The sequence below is a fragment of the Alligator mississippiensis genome, chromosome 2 (genome assembly GCF_030867095.1).
Source record: "Alligator mississippiensis isolate rAllMis1 chromosome 2, rAllMis1, whole genome shotgun sequence".
Classification (NCBI taxonomy): Eukaryota; Metazoa; Chordata; order Crocodylia; family Alligatoridae; genus Alligator; species Alligator mississippiensis.
This window is the reverse complement of record NC_081825.1, coordinates 7,400,998-7,415,876: the sequence shown is the minus strand read 5'-3', so window position 1 is coordinate 7,415,876 and position 14,879 is coordinate 7,400,998. Positions and strand designations below refer to the sequence as shown.

The 14,879-nt window shown below is 50.3% G+C and overlaps 1 protein-coding gene across 1 annotated transcript in view; it reads right to left on the bottom strand.

The window, feature by feature from the left end:
* DDRGK1 (DDRGK domain containing 1) overlaps positions 1-10,636 on the bottom strand; it is a 54,041-nt gene extending 43,405 nt beyond the window's left edge. Inside the window, exon 1 of the mRNA XM_014597092.3 lies at positions 10,514-10,636. Coding sequence (XP_014452578.1) covers positions 10,514-10,601 — 88 coding nt within the window. The 5' untranslated portion in view covers positions 10,602-10,636. The remainder of the gene's footprint in view (positions 1-10,513) is intronic.
* Between the last annotated feature and the right edge of the window lie 4,243 nt (positions 10,637-14,879).

The window sequence follows — 14,879 nt, the reverse complement described above, 5'->3', positions numbered from 1 at the left end:
GACTGCATCCTGCATTCATGTACTGCTGCCATGTCAATCGGTATGGGGATACAAAGCTATTATCCCAAAACATATATGGATAGGCAGGGAGGGTGCTAGGGGAGCACAGTTAGGCAGAGGAACAAGCTGCCTGCATCACATTTCAAGTGTGTATTCAATCATCTTCAGATTCACCTTATTCCTGTTTTACATTAAAATATTACTGTTGGAGAGTGCTAGATGGAGAGAGATGGCCTCCCTTGTTCCCCACATCCCTCCTATCCCCTAGCTCTTCATTCCCAGTATCAGATTTATGCTTCTTGTTCTTCTTCCTTTCCAGGCCCTCCATGATTCCACCGTTAGTCACTCATGGGGTTGCATCCCTCGTCTCCAGACCTCTGCGGCTCTGGCAACACCACCTCTGATGTCTGCTTCTCCCACACAGTCGTTAGGTAACATTCTCGGAGTGACGGAGGGCTCAATCCTGCAAACTGCAAAATGCCCAGGCCTTGTGTCGGCCCAGTATCGGGTGCAATAAATTTTTATCGCGTGAAGAGTCCTGTTGCAGTCTACTGGACTCGTACACTCAAAATTAAGTGAATGCTTAAGTACTTTGTTAGCTCAGTTCCTTACAAGATCAAGCCCGGAGCATCTTCCATTCTGCTTCCTCCAAGCCACTGTCTTCACTTCCATCAAATCCTTCCCAATATGTTGCCTGCTAGTGGGATACCCATTATAAGAGAACAACACTTACTGTCAACCACTCATGCAGACACACTCAACCCAGATTAAATTAAGCTAAGTGAGATACCAAAAACAGTAGAGCCACCGCAACCCAGAGGTGAGGATGGGCTGCAAAACTCACCCAGGGGTCTGGGCAACTAGTAAACTTCACCCTGAGCAACCTGCTACTGTGGCTTCCCCATTACTATGTGGCTGGGATCATTTGAGCCTGGTTTTCTCTCCTGCCCAGGGAAGGGGGTTGGACTTGATGATCTACAAGGTCCCTTCCAACCCTACTTCTATGAATCTATGGATTTATTAGGAGCCCCTGAGCGAACAAGCTTTCAGCTAGCTTGGATATGCCTTGAGCACAACACACTGTGCTATTTGTAAGGGCATCTCAGCATTCACGTGCTCTTGTTACCCCTTCAGGCTCCTACCTCAAAATGTTCCTGTCTGTTTGGTGCCCTTGTTCCCTGCAATGTGCCCACAGTTTAGGCTGAATGCTCTGGGAGCGGCAAAGGCTGCATCTTTACACCTGCCATGTGCCCTCGTGTGCTTTGACACGCAAGAGAATAGGAGTGAAAAGAGAAGACAGAAGAGCACATCATTTACCCAGGCAGTCAGTAATGGTCCGAGAGGTTGTGCGAAGGCATTTATATACAACATAGGAGCATGGTGTTTCTTAGCCTCTAAAGACACCCCACAGTCCCAACCTGGGTATCTGCCCATCTAAAAGATTAAACACCTTCCCTTGGTAACATCTACAAAGTCCCTGCCTGGCCATATCAAGAAGTGCTCACTTATTTGGTATTCTCTTTTTTTCCATGAGCCCTGGAAAGGGGAGATTGTCATTTCACATTGTGATAAAGGGATCTATTTATAAGTTGCATGCTCATTTCGAGCCAGGGCGCTCAACCCTCAGAAGGACAAATGTGTGAACTGAGTGACCACATTCTCTTTATTCAAATCGCCCTGCAAGACAGGGCTTTTCCCCAAAGCACTAGCCTATTTACACAAACAAAAACCACCTGAATGTGGCTGACGCCTGCCAACTATATGAGGTAACCTTGCATTGCTGATTTATTCAGATGGGAACTGACTGAGCTTTATATTCTATATATTACCAAGCATGCTATAAACCACGCTAACCTAATGGTGCCTGTAGGCTCACGTAGGCCTCTGACTATTTTTGCTCCCCCAAGGCACTGTCTTGGTTACTGCTGCAGGAGGCAGACCAGACGGGGCAGACCAGAGCTCCAGGTGGTACCGAGCATACTCCTATCTATGCATCTTGCCAATACACGTGTATCAAAACCATCACCAGATTGAGAGTCAGGAACGAGTTCTCCCATCTTGGTCACACTAGCCAGAATCTCGAAGGCTTTGGGGTCTTTCCCTATGGCATGTGGAGCATTCACCGGCAGGGATCACCTGGCCATATCTCAATTCGCTGTCCATGTCTAGCATTTGTGGTGCCTCAGTCGCTCTCCTTTTTCTCTGCTCGTGACAGCCAGCATAATCTAACTGAAGTCTTGCGACTAGACACAGGAGCAGCCGTGCCAGACTCAATGGTTAATGCCATACAGTAGGGCAATCTAAGTGATTGAATAGTTCCTGGTGGCCTTGAACTCTACAAAGCCCTCAACAAATTATAAATCACATGTGACAAAGCCCACACTTACAAGACAAGGCCAAACAGATAATAAAAATTAAAAGCAAAAGACAGGAAAGCGGAGATGGCTTGGAAGCACAAGTTGAATTAGATACCCCTCCTGCTGGGACCATTTGACCCCAGCTGACTTCCTGCCCCTGGGGCAGGGGGCTGAACCCAATGATCTTGCGAGGTGAGGTCCCTTCCAGCCCCGATGTCTATGAAATCTATGACATTTTGTCAACACCTTTTTCTTATGATTCGGTATTTCTAGAGACAATGGACACATTTCAGGGGTGAACTGGATTTTCTTACTTATAAGATCAGCTTTACCTCCCAGTGGTGAAAACTGTCAGAATAGTGACACAGCTGGTACCTTAATGAGGCCTAAACAGCTCCAGCATGTGAACTGCATTGCACATTACACTATTTATATAACATTTTTTTCCACCTGGCTCTGCGGTGAACAGCAGCAGCTGCGAGTGCAGCACAGCGCAACAGGAAAGAATACCACCTCTCCCTGATAATATAGGAGGATTTGGGAAGCCACAATGCACAGTTTTAACGTGGAAATGAGCAAAGGCATTGCCCTTTATACCCTTAAGAGAGAGCACCACAAAGGTGTTTCACTGGATAGGGCTTAGGGCAGTGGTTCTCAACTTTTCCATACTTGAGGCACCATCATAAAATGCCAGCACTTGGTTTTTGCAAGTTTTTTGACTAACAATAGAGACGTTTTTCTGCTGCAAATAAGTCAGAAAGACCACAACAGGGCAGAATACTTTTAACTAGAGATTCCTATTTGAAATCTCTCCGTTTATCTTGTGAATCATGTTATCAATGGTAATACTGCATGGCACCGGGCCCGCCATGAAAGGATCTCAAGGCACCCTAGGGTGCTGCAACACTCTGGTTGGCAGTCACTGACTTAAGACTTCATTTTGACCTCCCATGCCAAAAAAGCTGCCTCCAAAGTGCTAATGAAGCCTGATGAAGGGTATTTGTGCCTGAAAGCTTGCAATTAAAGATTTTTTTCGCAAAAATCTTGTTGGTCTAATAAAAGATCTCACTTCTACCACGAGCCCCGATTGCTTTTTCTTCTAGACCAATATGGCTACAACCTGGATATCTGACATATGGAAGATATCAAATTTTAGCTGATTTTTTAACTGAAGTCTTCATAATTTCAGAAGCAAGAAGCAACTCTGATCACCTGAAACCCGAGATACTGCTCCTGCCTTGGTTCAAGGTAATTTGCATCATCACAGAGCCTGAGAGACACCTTAACCAGCTAAGAACTGCCTGCCCAGAGGAGTATTTCATTTATCGACTCCTCTGTGAAATCCTATGAAATATGAATGTTCACTTCCACCCAGGAGAACTTTTACGATCTTTTCTCCAATGCCCGATGAAGGGTGTTTGTGCCAGAAAGCTTGCAATCCAAGATTTTTGCAAAAAAAAAAAAAAAAAAAAATCTTATTGGTCTAATAAAAGTTATCACCTCTACCACAAGCACTGAATGAAGCCTGGCAAAATTTCTATTTGCCATGCACAGAGGACATTTTTGCTGGGCAAGCGAAATATCCTTCCCGCACCACATCATCATTCTTTATATTACAGCAAGTCAGCAAGCCAATGTTGTGTCTGGGCTTGTCGATGTTCACGATATTAAAGCAGCATTGCAAAGCTATGCTGGCTCACCAGCTCCCTACAAACTAAGAGGAAAGAGCACCACCTGCTGCACTTGAAGATATATGTGGAAAAGCAGCATAGCAACGTGTGCCTTCCAAACCTGCAGAATCAGCTGCCCCACAACACTTCCTGCAGTGTCCCCGTCTCCTAGCCAAATACTGTACTCGCTCAGCAAGTGAAATCTATTGAGACTGCAGAACAAAGCGGCATGGCTGGGAGCTGCATACAACTTTACTGAAAGGCATTTTTTTTTCTGAGATAGGTCAGCAATAGCTCACCTTGAGTTTGCTTGTATGGGGGGGGGGGAGTATTGACCAGATGATCCCCGAGGTCAGGGGTGACTTGGTGGCAGCCTATAAGTACATAAGGGGGGTGCATCAGGAACTGGGAGAACGTCTGTTTACCAGGGCACCCCAAGGGAAGACAAGGTCTAATGGTCGCAAACTGCTGGAAGATTGTTTTAGACTGGACATAAGGAAAAACTTCTTTACCGTCCGAGTCTCCAGAGCCTGGAATAGGCTCCCCCCAGAAGGTGCAAACACCTACTCTGGAAACCTTTAAGAAACACCTGGATGCTTATCTTGCTGGGGTGATTTGACCCCAGCTGACTTCCTGCCTTTTGGGCAGGAGGCTGGATCCAATAATCTTGCAAGGTCCCTTCCAGCCCTAACATCGATGAAATCTATGAGGTCCCTTCCAACCCTATCATTCTATGATACTGCCAAGTAGTATTGGCATATATCACTGGATGGGGTGAATTAGCACAGAAAGCAAAGATCTTCTTGTTCCCTTTTACCAAGCTTCAGTTTTCCAAACCTACAGTGACAGATAATGCATTGGTGGGTTTGCTAACTGGATGGCATTCTTCGTTCTCAGTAGAATCAAATAGCCAGGCCTGAAGTTAAGAGCACCATGCTGTTGGTGGTGGCCTTTCTAAGGAAATATGAAGTCCAGTTCTTGATTCCCTGCAGTTACTAAATGATTATGGCCTAAAGGAGGCTGGGTGGATTGCAACCTTTTTAGCATGTGTGCCACAAATTAGGCCTTCACCTGCTACTCTGATCCCCTTCCCCTGCCCAATCTGCTGCTCTGCTTCCTTCCCTGTGCTCCTTTACCCAATTTGCTGCTTTGGTTTCTGCCTGGTTTCATTCCCAATCTGCTGTGTGACACAAAGGCTGCCTGTGGCACCCATGCCCCAGTCTAAAGCTGCAGTCCTCACATATTTTCATACTCCGATTCCCATGACAGAAAGTTCTGAAGTTTCCCCATTTAGGCAGAAAGTCAGGGTGGGCAGCCCCACTCTCCTGAAACTAGTTTGCAATCCCCCTGGGTGGATGTCTGGTTGAAAGCTTTCTTCAAATCACAGTGCGGGACACAATGTCTTAACAGTTGCTGCCTCCTACCCAAGAAGAAACCGCAGGGCAGTGCCGCTGTCAAAAACTAGATTTTCTAACCACTGCATGTCAAGATACCCCAGCAGTTTTGGACAGAACTCTGTTGTTCCCTTCATGCAGACCTGCCTGCCCAGTCTGCTATTTTGCAGTGTGCCCTGAGATTATACACACAACACTAATTGAAAAATCAGTCACACCAGTTTTCTATTAAGGCAGGTCCAGCTGGTAACAAGAGAGATTTCCAAATAATTAAGACAATCCAAATATAAACCGACTAGCGTATGTATTTAAAAAAACCCAAACAGCCTGCGTGTGATCCCAGATTATTTAAAATAAATGCACACACTTCAGTGCCAATGGTTAACACACACAATTCCTGGTCTTTCTTACATCCAATGCTGAAAGTTCAGGAAATGCTAGATCTTCAGCCAGTTACCGGTATATCAGCCACAAAAGCTGATGTAGTGGAAACAGCTCCTGAGTTCCTGCAGCCTTAGAAAAGTTAAGGTCTATCAGAGAAAAACAAAGTATAAAGCAACAGCTCTGCTCGCAAACCCACCTACTAGAAATACAGCTTATATCAACAAGAAGTTTTCTTGCTAGCACAGAAAACACTAGCAAAAACACTTTTATGCTCATATAACTTGGTCTATAAAAGATATCAAACCCATTCAGCCCTGCAGGCAGGATGAATGGCATGGGCTGGACAAATGCCCCAGGGCTGCTCCACAGGCTGGATCAGATGCACAGACTAGCCCCACGTGCCAAATCCAGTATGCAGGACTGGCACAGAGTGGGTGGCAGATGCAGCGTATCCTGGACCGGTCAGAGCAGGTGTTGTGCCCAGCATGCATCCCAGACTGGTCCCACGTCTGCCTCAGCTGATCCAGCCCACACTACGTGTGGGTCCACTCCAAGACCTATAGGCAGTACCACAGGCTGGTTGATAGGGCCCCACATGCTGGATCTAGCCTACGAGGTGCATCTTTGTCACCCCTAGTCTATAATATTACAGCAACCACAATAACAGAGTTACCACTAGCAACACCCAGGCACCCCAACTACCTTTACCAGTCTCCAGTGCATTCCTCATGCAAGACCTCTGCTTCAAATGAGCACCCCCTATTTTCCCTTTTAAAATGCCCGGGTTCACAGATTACAGAGTTGGAAGGGACCCAAAGGATCACCATGTCCGACCCCCTGCCCCTGGCAGGAAAGAGGACTGAGGTCATACGACCCCAGCCAGGTGACTGTCAATCCTCCTCTTGAGGACCCCCAGGTTAGGTGATAGCACCACCTCTCTTGGAAGCCCATTTCAGACTCTGGCTACCCTTAGTGTACAAAATTTCTTCCTAATGTCTAACCTAAACCTACTCTCAACTAGTTTGCACCCACTATTCCTAGTTACTCGCTGGGGCGCTCTGGTAAACAGCGCATCCCCAATTCCCTGCTGTCCTCCCCTGATAAAGTTATAGGCAACTACAAGGTCACCCTCCAGCCATCTTTTGTATAGGCTGAAGAGATCCAGATCTCTCAACCTCTCCTCGTAGGGTCTTTCACAAAGACCACTAATCATGTGAGCGGCCTTCCTCTGAACCCTCTCCAGATCCTCCGTGTCCCTCTTGAAGTGCGGCGCCCAGAACTGGACGCAGTACTCCAACTGCAGCATTTCCAATGTCGCACAGAAAGGGAGCATCACCTCCCTCGACCTGTTGGTCATGCATCTGCTAATACACAACAAGGTGCGATTGGCTTTGTTGACGGCCTCGTTACACTGCTAGCTCATGTTCATCTTGGAGTCAACTACGACTCCAAGATCTCTCTCAGCCTCTGAGCTGCTGAGGAGGACATCCCCCAGCCTGTAGGCGTGCTGGGTATTCCTCCTTCCTAGGTGGAGTACTTTACATTTATCTTTGTTGAACTGCATCCTATTACATTCTGCCCATTGATCTAACCTATCTAGGTTGGCCTGTAACTGCTACCTGTCCTCTGGTGCATTCACTTTGCCTCATAATTTGGTATCATCCGTGAACTTGGAGAGGGTGCTCACCACACCCTCATCCAAATCGCTGATGAAGATATTAACTAACATGAGGCCAAGGACTGAACCCTGGGGAACCCCACTGCCTACCTCCTTCCAGGCCGAGAATGATTCGTCAACCACCACTCCCTGGGTGCGGTCCCTAAGCTAGTTAGCCACCCACCCCACTGTGTAGGCGTCCACTCCACAGCCTGTTAGCTTCCCTGTGAGAATAGGATGCGAAACTGTGTTGAAGGCACAGATGGTGATAGCGATTGTTACACTTGGCATCTGCTGCAGACACCTGGATTGCAGCTATGTCACCAGAGCTGCAATGCCAGGTCTTCTGCTCTTTCTTAGGGCAGGGCTACACAACGTGGGGCTTAACACGCTACTGGCCACCAGCACCTCATCTATCTCGATTTTGATCAATCTGAACTGGTGAAAGTAATAGTGAAACCTTTTTTTGCAAATTTCCTATGATGGACAAAGCAAGAGGTAGAAAGAGTGTCTGATCTGCTCCAAAGTCTAAAATACTGTTCAGGATCTTCACAGCACAAGCTGGAGTAAGCACTTGGTGTCCCACTTGCTGTTGGGGGCATGGCCCTATATGGGTCAAATCTCCTGATCCAACGCCATGACCTTACACGACCAGTGCTTTCCCTCTAGGCAAGTGCTATAGTGCTCAAGGGAATTTTGATTTTTCAGGATCAGCAGCTTCTGGCATGATTAACACCAGGGAAAGGCTATGAGGAAAATTGATAACTGGGTCGGCCTGTGGTTAACACACAATCCATAGCCTTTCTTACAACTGATGCTGCAAGTCCCGAGTTCAGGAAGAGGTACTTCTTCACCCAGAGTTAACTGTCATGTCAGCAAAGCGAGCAGAAGCCATGGACACGGCTCCTGAATGAGCTCCTGCTGAATTAGAAAGCTTATATAAGAACTGCCATTTACTGGGTCAGACCATAGGTCCATCTTGCCCACAAATCCCAGGACCTCCTGGTCAACCTCCTGGCTTTGGCCAAGCTGGCCACCTACCAGACCAGGAACAAGGCTCTGGCTGGGAGAAACCCGGTCAACTGTGGGGTATTGCTCAGGTCTCTGGGCACAGTTTTGCTGCTCAGCATCTACAGGCTATCGGCTCGTTCAGGAGCAGTGGGCGCTGGCAGATGTGCTCTGCTTGGTGTCCACTTCCGGCTTCCCTTGTTATTAACCTGCTACCCTCACTCTCTTCCCCGTTTTCTTTTTTTTTTTGTCCCAGGCAATCAGTTGATGTGCTCCTAGAGATCTCCCTTAGTAAGGGAGGCTCACAGCATCTTGGTAGGTATTAAATAGGCCTGTATCACGCAATGGCAGAGAGAGGAGGCTGAAAGGGAGGGTGAGCACAGTATGACCCGACTTTCCCCGCAACTCTTCCTCTCATTTGCAGCCTCCAAGATTTAAGGTCTAGGCAGCTCCAATTCAGAGGCCGTGCCCCTCGCTCCCACACTCAACGCAGACCGATGCCCCTTTCCTCCAAGCATATGTCCAACTCCTTTTTGAATATGGTGCAACTGTCAGCTTCCACCACATCTGGTGACAACATCTGCACACTTCAATGACACGCTGGGTGGAAAAAAACCCAATAAAATACAAAACAAAACACCTGCCTTTTGGTAGTTTTAAACTGACTGCCTGCTAGTTTCACTTTGCAACTCTTGGTTCTCGTCTGGCAACAGTTAGTAAAGAGCAAATCCTGATTTATTTTCTCTTCATGTTTAATTGTTCGTAAACTCTTTTATCACACCCCACTTCCCCCCACACATCTCTTTTCTAAATGTAGTAGGCCTGGTGTCTGGAGTCTGGGCGACCCTCCAAAGCACTCAGCACCCTTGCTGCTCTTCTTTGCACCCGTGACAAGCTTCCTCCCTCCAGGCCCTGGGTGAGAATCGCAGACACGCAGGCTGCCACGGACTTTTGTCCAGACAGGTCTTTACAACCTCCAAGGACGCAGATGCCATCACCTCGGATTTCTCCTCCTATCCAACTCCCTTGCTGCACGCGACAGGACCCCGGCTCCTTGCTCCGGCACCGAGCGCAGTCCGGCACTGCCCGGCCTTGCACCCGGCGCCTGCGTCGTGCTGCCCGGGACTCAGCCGCAGCTCTGACGGCGCCTTGACCGGACACCGCGCGGCCCCTTTGCAACCCTGCTCCCCTCCCCCCGCCCCAAGACCCCCCGACATCCTGGGGGCCGATACGGAGACCCCCCCCAACACCACAGGGGCCCCTCCCGAGACCCCAGCCCCTCCCCCAACACCTCAGGAGCCCCTCCTGAGACCCTAGCGCCCCCCCCCCCAACACCTCAGGAGCCCCTCCTGAGACCCCAGCCCCCCCCACACCTCAGGGGCCCCTCCCGAGATCCCAGCCACCCCCCCACCTCAGGAGCCCCTCCTGAGACCCCAGCCCCCCCCACACCTCAGAGGCCCCTCCTGAGACCCCTGCCCCCCCACACACCTCACAGACCCCTCCTGAGACCCCTACCCCCCCACACCTCAAGGGCCCCTCCCGAGACCCCAGCCCCCCCCCACACCTCAGGGGCCCCTCTCGAGACCCCAGCCCCCCCCCCCCGAGACCCCAGCCCCCCCCCCCACCTCAGGGGCCCCTCCAGAGACCCCAGCCCCCCCCCCACACCTCAGGGGACCCTCCTGAGACCCCCCCACACCTCAGGGGCCCCTCCTGAGACCCCAGCTCCCTGATAGCCCAGGTCCGCTGACACCCTGCTGCCCCATACAGATACGTCAGACCCCAGGGCCCCTCATGACATCCCAGGACCCCCCCCCCGAGACCCCTCCTGACACCCTGAAGCCACATATTGATACCTCAGGGCCGCCCGAGACCCCCTTGCTGACACCCCAGCCCCCCCCGAGGCTCCAGGGCCACTCCCATGCCCCTAGGGCCCCCCATGAGACCCCAGGGGCCACTCCTGACAGCCCAGCCCCTGCCCCCCGAGACCCTAGGGGCCACTTCTGACGGCCCAGGGCCCCCCGGCACCACGGCCCCGTTGCTCACCGGGCGCGGCGGGGCCCCGCAGGCGGGCGGCGAGCAGCAGCAGCGCGGCCAAGACCACGGCCAGCAGCGCGAGCAGCACGGCCTCCATCCTGCCTGGCCACGCCCCCCCCGCCGGAGCCCCGCCCCCGCCGTGGGAAGCCCCCTTCAAGGGTGGCTGCTGTAGTGCCTGTGCGCCGGGAGAGGCGCCGACAAGCGGGCGGGGGAGGCGCTGCCTGTCCAGCAGCCCCGCGGTGCCTGCGCGTCCGGCGCGGGAGCGGCTGCCGGCACCGCCAAGGGCACCTAAGGGTCCTTTTCGGGGAGGCTGCACAGGCAGGAGTTGGGTCTTGATTGGTGGCGTCACGGCGCAGGTGGCCAATGGCCGGAAAGAGCGTGGCGCATGCGGTCTGGCACTAGGCGTGGGAGATACCACTAGGGGGCGGTGTTACCTGGCAGGGGAGATACCATTTGCTGGGGGCGGGGGAGTGCATACTCAGCACACGTGGAAGCAATGCCTAGAGATGCTGAGCTGCAGTTTCTTGGACGTGGCATTTAATTGGCTACTGGGTACTTTGGGCGAGGGATGCAATGAGCTGGTGGATTTGCACTAAAAATTTAAAAAAATGCCCAGCCTGTTGCATTCAGGGCTGTGGTAGAGAATATCTTTTTTTTATTAAACCAACAAGATTTTTGCAAAAAAATAGAAGTCTTTAATTGCAAGCTTTTGGGTGCAACCACCCTTCATTAAGCGTCGGAGAAAAGATTTCTGCCCACCCAGGAGACGCTTTCTACCCAGGAGAACTTTACAATCTTCTCCCGTGCCTGCAGAAGGGGGCTTGTGCCCAAACGCTTGCAATGACAGGCATTTTTTTTTTGTTGCAAAAATCTTACTGGTGTAATAAAAAGAGGTCATCTCTACTACGAGTCCTGATTTGCTTTTTCCTCTAGACCAATACAGCTACAACCCGAATACCTGACAGCCTGTTGTGTGGCAGGTCAGGCCAGCAGCCCTCTGGGCAGTGGCTGGGGGTCCCACTGGGTGCTCAGACCTGCTTTCCTGCACCCACCCTGCCCAAAGCAATAAGATAACCCCATTTGGGCTCCCACGGGACAGTCAGGCTGGAAGCGACTTTGCATCGCGTCCGGCCCCCTGCTCGAGGTGGGACCAGCCTTGTCAAAACCATCCCAGCCATGTGTCTGTCCAAGCTGCTCTCTGAAATGTCCAAGGATGGAGAGTCCACAGCTTCTCCAGGCACCCGGTCCAATGCTTGGCCAGCCTTGTAGTCAGAAAGTTCCTCCTTATCTCCATATGAAATTCCCCACTCTGCAGCTTGAGCTCCTAGATGTGTCTTCCAGCCACAGAGAAAACCCAGCTCCATCCTCTGGTTTCCAATGGGAAAATGCTGGAGTGTTATTAGAGTGCTTCGGGCTGTAGCCGTACTGGCCTAGAGGAAAAAGCAATCAGGACTCGTAGTAGAGGTGATATCTGTGAAATCCTATGAAACATGAACTTTCATTTTTTACCCAGGAGAACTTTTCTCCAGTCTTTTCTCCAATGCCTGATGAAGGGTGTTTGTGCCCGAAAGCTTGCAATTAAAAGAATTTTTTTTTTTGCAAAACTCTAGTTGGTCTAATAAAAGGTATCACCTCTACTACGAGTCCTCATTGCTTATTAGAATGCTTTACATATGAAAGCTTGTCTAACTTAATCCCCATTTAGGACTTCACGATGTCTTTATGCTCCACCTTAGCAGCATCAAAGGTATGGCCTGCTGAGCCGTATCACCCAGCAAACAGGGCTGGGACCCTCTGCTAAATGCTTGTTACAGAGACTCATTGGGGACGTATATTGGCAATGTTGGGGCAAGCAATGAGTGCATTCATCCCTGCAGTTCAGGAACTTGTGGCAGTTAACACCACTACCTCTCACCTCACCACTGGAAGGGGGCCTGGATCCAGCTTGCAAAGAGCCCCATGGTTCGGATCCAACCCTTGCTCTGTCTGATGACAGCTGAAAATATCACAACTGTGAAGGCAGGATCCAGATCCTCCTGTCCCCTGTCCCCTGTCAGAACACTGTTCTTTAAGGGCTAGCTGTATATAACCAACAGTGTTATTATGTAGGCTGGCTGCCATCTGGTGGGAAGAAGCAGCAGAGCTATACTGCTTAAATGTATAAAACATAATTTCACTTAACCTCCCCCCAAAGAAAAAAGCAAACCAGGCTCTCCTTTTTAGTGAGTTGCTGACAATAACCAGCTGTTTGCATTTTCCATAATGCTGCATCATCAGGAAGTCTGTTTACAGGGTTAGCATGATGCTCAGCATGGAGCCTGGTAAGGGCATTATGTTCAGCTGGCCTTGGGGGTTCAGGGACATTGCCCACGCACAGAGATAGAGAACTTGCTAATTAAGACTCAAAGAATCATAGAAAATGAGGGCAGGAAGGGACTTCAGGCAGTCACGTCTAGTCCAACCCCCTGTTCGAAGCGGGACCATCCCCAACAACATCATCCCAGTCAAGGCTTTGTCTAGCTGGGTCTTAAACACCTCCAAGGATGGAGATTGCACCACCTCTCTGGGTAACCTGTTCCTGTGCTTTACTACCCTCCTCCTGAGAAAGTTTTTTCCTAATATCTAACTTAAACATTTCTTGCTGCAACTTGAGCCCATTGCTCCTTGTCCTGTCATCTGCCCCCACTGAGACCAGTCCAGCTCCATCCTCTTTGCAGCCCCCCTGCAGGGAGGTGAAGGCTGCTATTCAATCCCCCTCGGTCTTCTCTTCTGCAGACTAAATCAGCCCAGCTCCCTCAGCCTCTCCTCAGATGCCCCAACCCCCAAGTCATTTTTGCTGCCCTCCATTGGTCTCTCTCCCCAATTTGTCCACATCCTTTCTGTAGCTGGGGGCCCAAAACCGGACACAGGACTCCTTACCAGTATGAATAGAAGGGAATAATCACTTCCCTGGATCCACTGGCAATGCTCCTACCAATGCAGCCCAGGATGCTGGTAGCCTTCTTGGCAACCAGGACACACTGCTGGCTCCTATTCAGCTTATTGTCCACTGCCACCCCCAGGTCCCTTTAAGCAGAGCTGCTGCCCAGCCAGTCACCCCCAGCCTGTAGCAGCACATGGGATTGTTCCATCCTAAATGCAGGACTTTGTACTTGTCCTTGTTGAACTTCATGAGATTTCTTTTGGTCCAATCCTCCAATCTGTCACAGTCTCTCCTAGCCCTCCCCTCCAGCATATCTACCACTCCCCCCTCATCCCAATTCGTGTCTTCAAACATGTATCATCAGATAGCATGCTTTCCTGATCCTAAACCCAATGATTAGAGCCCACTGTAAGAACCAGAAAAAACATATTCTGAAGGAAAAAATTCTGAACTTTAAGACTTTCATAGACTTTAAGAACAACGCCAAAATCACGAGAGTTGGCAACACTGAAATGCATTAGTAGGAACATTGCCAGCAGATTGAGGGAAGTAATTATTTACCTCTATACTGCACTGGTGAGGCCACATCTGGAGTACTGTGTCCAGTTTTGGGCCTCCCATTATAGAAAGCATGTGGACAAGTTGAAGAGAGTTCAGTGGAGAGTAACGAAAATGGTTGGGGGGCTGGGTGACATGACTTGTGAGGAGAGGCAGAGGGATGTGGGCTGATTTAGTCTGCAGAACAGAAGACCGAGGGGGATTGAATAGCAGCCTTCACCTCCCTGCAGGGGGGCTGCAAAGAGCATGGAGCTGGGCTGTTCTCAGTGGGGGCAGATGGCAGGACAAGGAGCAATGGGCTCAAGCTGCAGCAAGGGTGGTTTAGGTTGCATATTAGGAAAAACTCTCACTAGGAGGGTGGAAAAGCACTGGATCAGGTTACCTAGAGAGGTGGTGGAGTCTCTGTCCTTGGAGGTTTTAAAACCTTGGCTGGGATGATCTAGTTGGTCCTGCTTGGAGCAGGGGGTTGGACTAGATGTGACCTCCTGAGGTCCCTTCAACCCTCATTTTTTATGATTCAATGAAAATCTCCTGACTGTCAGAGTAGTATGACAAGGGAACAACCCCCTCCCCAAGGAAGCTATAACATCTCCTTCCTTGGAAGCTCTTAGCAGAGGCTGGACGGGCACCTGTCTGGGCTGGTGTAGGAGTGTGTGCCAGGACTGGACCAGCCAGCCTTTCCAACCTCAGGATTCTGCAGGTGACGGTCACGGCAGACTAGTCGTACCAGAAGGTGTCGCTGCTCTTCCACGTCAGCACAAACGAAAGTGCTACGATTAATTCTGTGCAGAAAATGCGAGCAAGCGTGTGGGATGCCTCGGTGCAGTTATTCAGAGCCCTCATGATACTCTCTCATGTTGAAGACCCGCTGGACTGTATTTCGAAGGTGCTCAA